This window comes from Galeopterus variegatus, unplaced genomic scaffold, assembly GCF_000696425.1.
Source record: "Galeopterus variegatus unplaced genomic scaffold, G_variegatus-3.0.2 Scaffold696, whole genome shotgun sequence".
In the NCBI taxonomy this organism is placed as follows: Eukaryota; Metazoa; Chordata; class Mammalia; order Dermoptera; family Cynocephalidae; genus Galeopterus; species Galeopterus variegatus.
The window spans coordinates 96,710-98,467 of record NW_007726807.1 but is presented as its reverse complement, the minus strand read 5'-3'; the positions used below and the strand labels follow the sequence as shown (position 1 = coordinate 98,467).

Here is a 1,758-nt window from a genome sequence, read left to right as displayed (position 1 = left end):
TTTTATTAGGCATCCAAATGTACCAGGCATTGTCCTGGTCACTGGGACACAAAGATCGATAAGACCCACTTCCTGTCTTCATGGACCTCATAGTGTAATTGGTAAATCTCTAAAAATAAACCCAGGTAAGGACCTGGCGAGTACTGGGTCTGTGTCAACCTGAGGAAAATTATCTATTGGAATAGAGCAAAAGGAGACGTGGCTTGCTGGCATTCTAAGTAAGACATAGCGTCAGGGCAAGGAATCTTATCAACAAAATGGAAAACATTGTTCAATCATTCAGTCACTTATTGCTACTAAAGCAATAATTATTAACAATTATGAGGCCCCTCTACTACGTGCTGGACCCTGTGCTAATGTTTCATGCGAATCTATGAGGTCAGTACTATTCATTTTTCTGGTTGGTGGATTTGGGAAACTGAGTCTTGGGGAGATTGGAGGACGTGTTAGGACCCATGGCTGGTAAGGGCACATCTGGGATTTGAACTCAGGTCTCCTAGAATTCAGCAACCCCTTTCAACGGTGCCCTCAATAGTTATTTTTCCCATTTTGTGACCCTTTTGTGGAACTTTTACCAATATAAACAATAACCGCCTTCTTCTGAAACAGGACATTTGAAAGACTTTAAAATTTGAGTGAGTTCTCTGAGGCGAGGGAGAGAATCAGGTTCCATATCCTTTATCCTTATAATATCCCTGGAAGGTGGTAGGAGTCAGAGGTGTTTAGTTTCTATTGAAGGTGGAAATTTCAGGGTCAGAAAGAGAGTGAAAAGCCTTCCCAGGCTGCCAGCTCGACTTCTCTATAGTTCTTTTGTAGTGACCTCATTCTGGTCACTACAGAATTTCTTTTAAAGCATGCTCCCTGACAGTTCCATTATTTTCATGAGTGAAATTTGCAGTTAGTTTTGATATTGAACAGCAAAGTATTTATGGAAGACTCATTTAAACAGCACAACCAACATTTGTTAATCAGAATCCAGAAGTAGATAGGAAAGGCAAGGTTGATACGGATCCAAGTGTGTAAAAACATCGGGTCATTTTGAGCCTCATCCTCTGTGGCACTTAGGTAGAGCCATTTCTGCTCTCTGTTAAAATCTTTATTTATCCTCCGCAGGTAAAATACAAAGGAGAGATTAAACAGGCAACTGCAATTTCAGACCCACCAGAGCTGAAGAGAGTGAAAGAAAACCAGAAGAACATCAGCAATGTGTGATCATCTTCGTTAACTTTTTTCTTATAATACCAGAAGTATTGTCAACGTGTAAATGAAGGGATTATGTTTACAGAAACTTCATAACTTTGAATCAATATTCTGTTCTCAATGCACTAACAGTTTATTTGAAAGGTTTTAGGGTCTTACGTACTGTGGGTAGAGCCAGCCCACGTCAGGATTTCCAGGGCCACAGCAGGTGGTTTTTTTTGACAGATTGTTGTGTAACCCTCTCATGTTGTCTTCACACTGGTGTTTGTGGTTCCCAAAGGGAAGCGGTTGTAGCTTCTGGTGTCTTGGACCTACAAACAAGCTTTTCCACTCCCTTTTCTACCTGTGTGGTTCTAGCTTCCCCAGCCCATCTCCCACTTCCAGTGATTATTACTCTGTTTTGGGCAATATCTGGGGGGAAATGATAAAGTGTACTATGGCCACATAGTTCCCATGGGACAGAACTACTTTAGGGGCACTAAATAAGGGGCTGGCAGTTTTTTCCTTTTTTTTGTCTTTTTTCGTGACCGGCAACGGATCGCAACCCTCAGTGTCACG

At 41.6% G+C, this 1,758-nt stretch overlaps 1 protein-coding gene across 1 annotated transcript in view; it reads left to right on the top strand.

The window, feature by feature from the left end:
• The window catches only part of NEBL (nebulette), a 110,369-nt gene that overhangs the window by 71,261 nt on the left and 37,350 nt on the right, over positions 1-1,758 (top strand). The window contains 1 exon segment of the mRNA XM_008571523.1: positions 1,114-1,206. Within this exon segment, the coding sequence (XP_008569745.1) occupies positions 1,114-1,206 (93 nt within the window).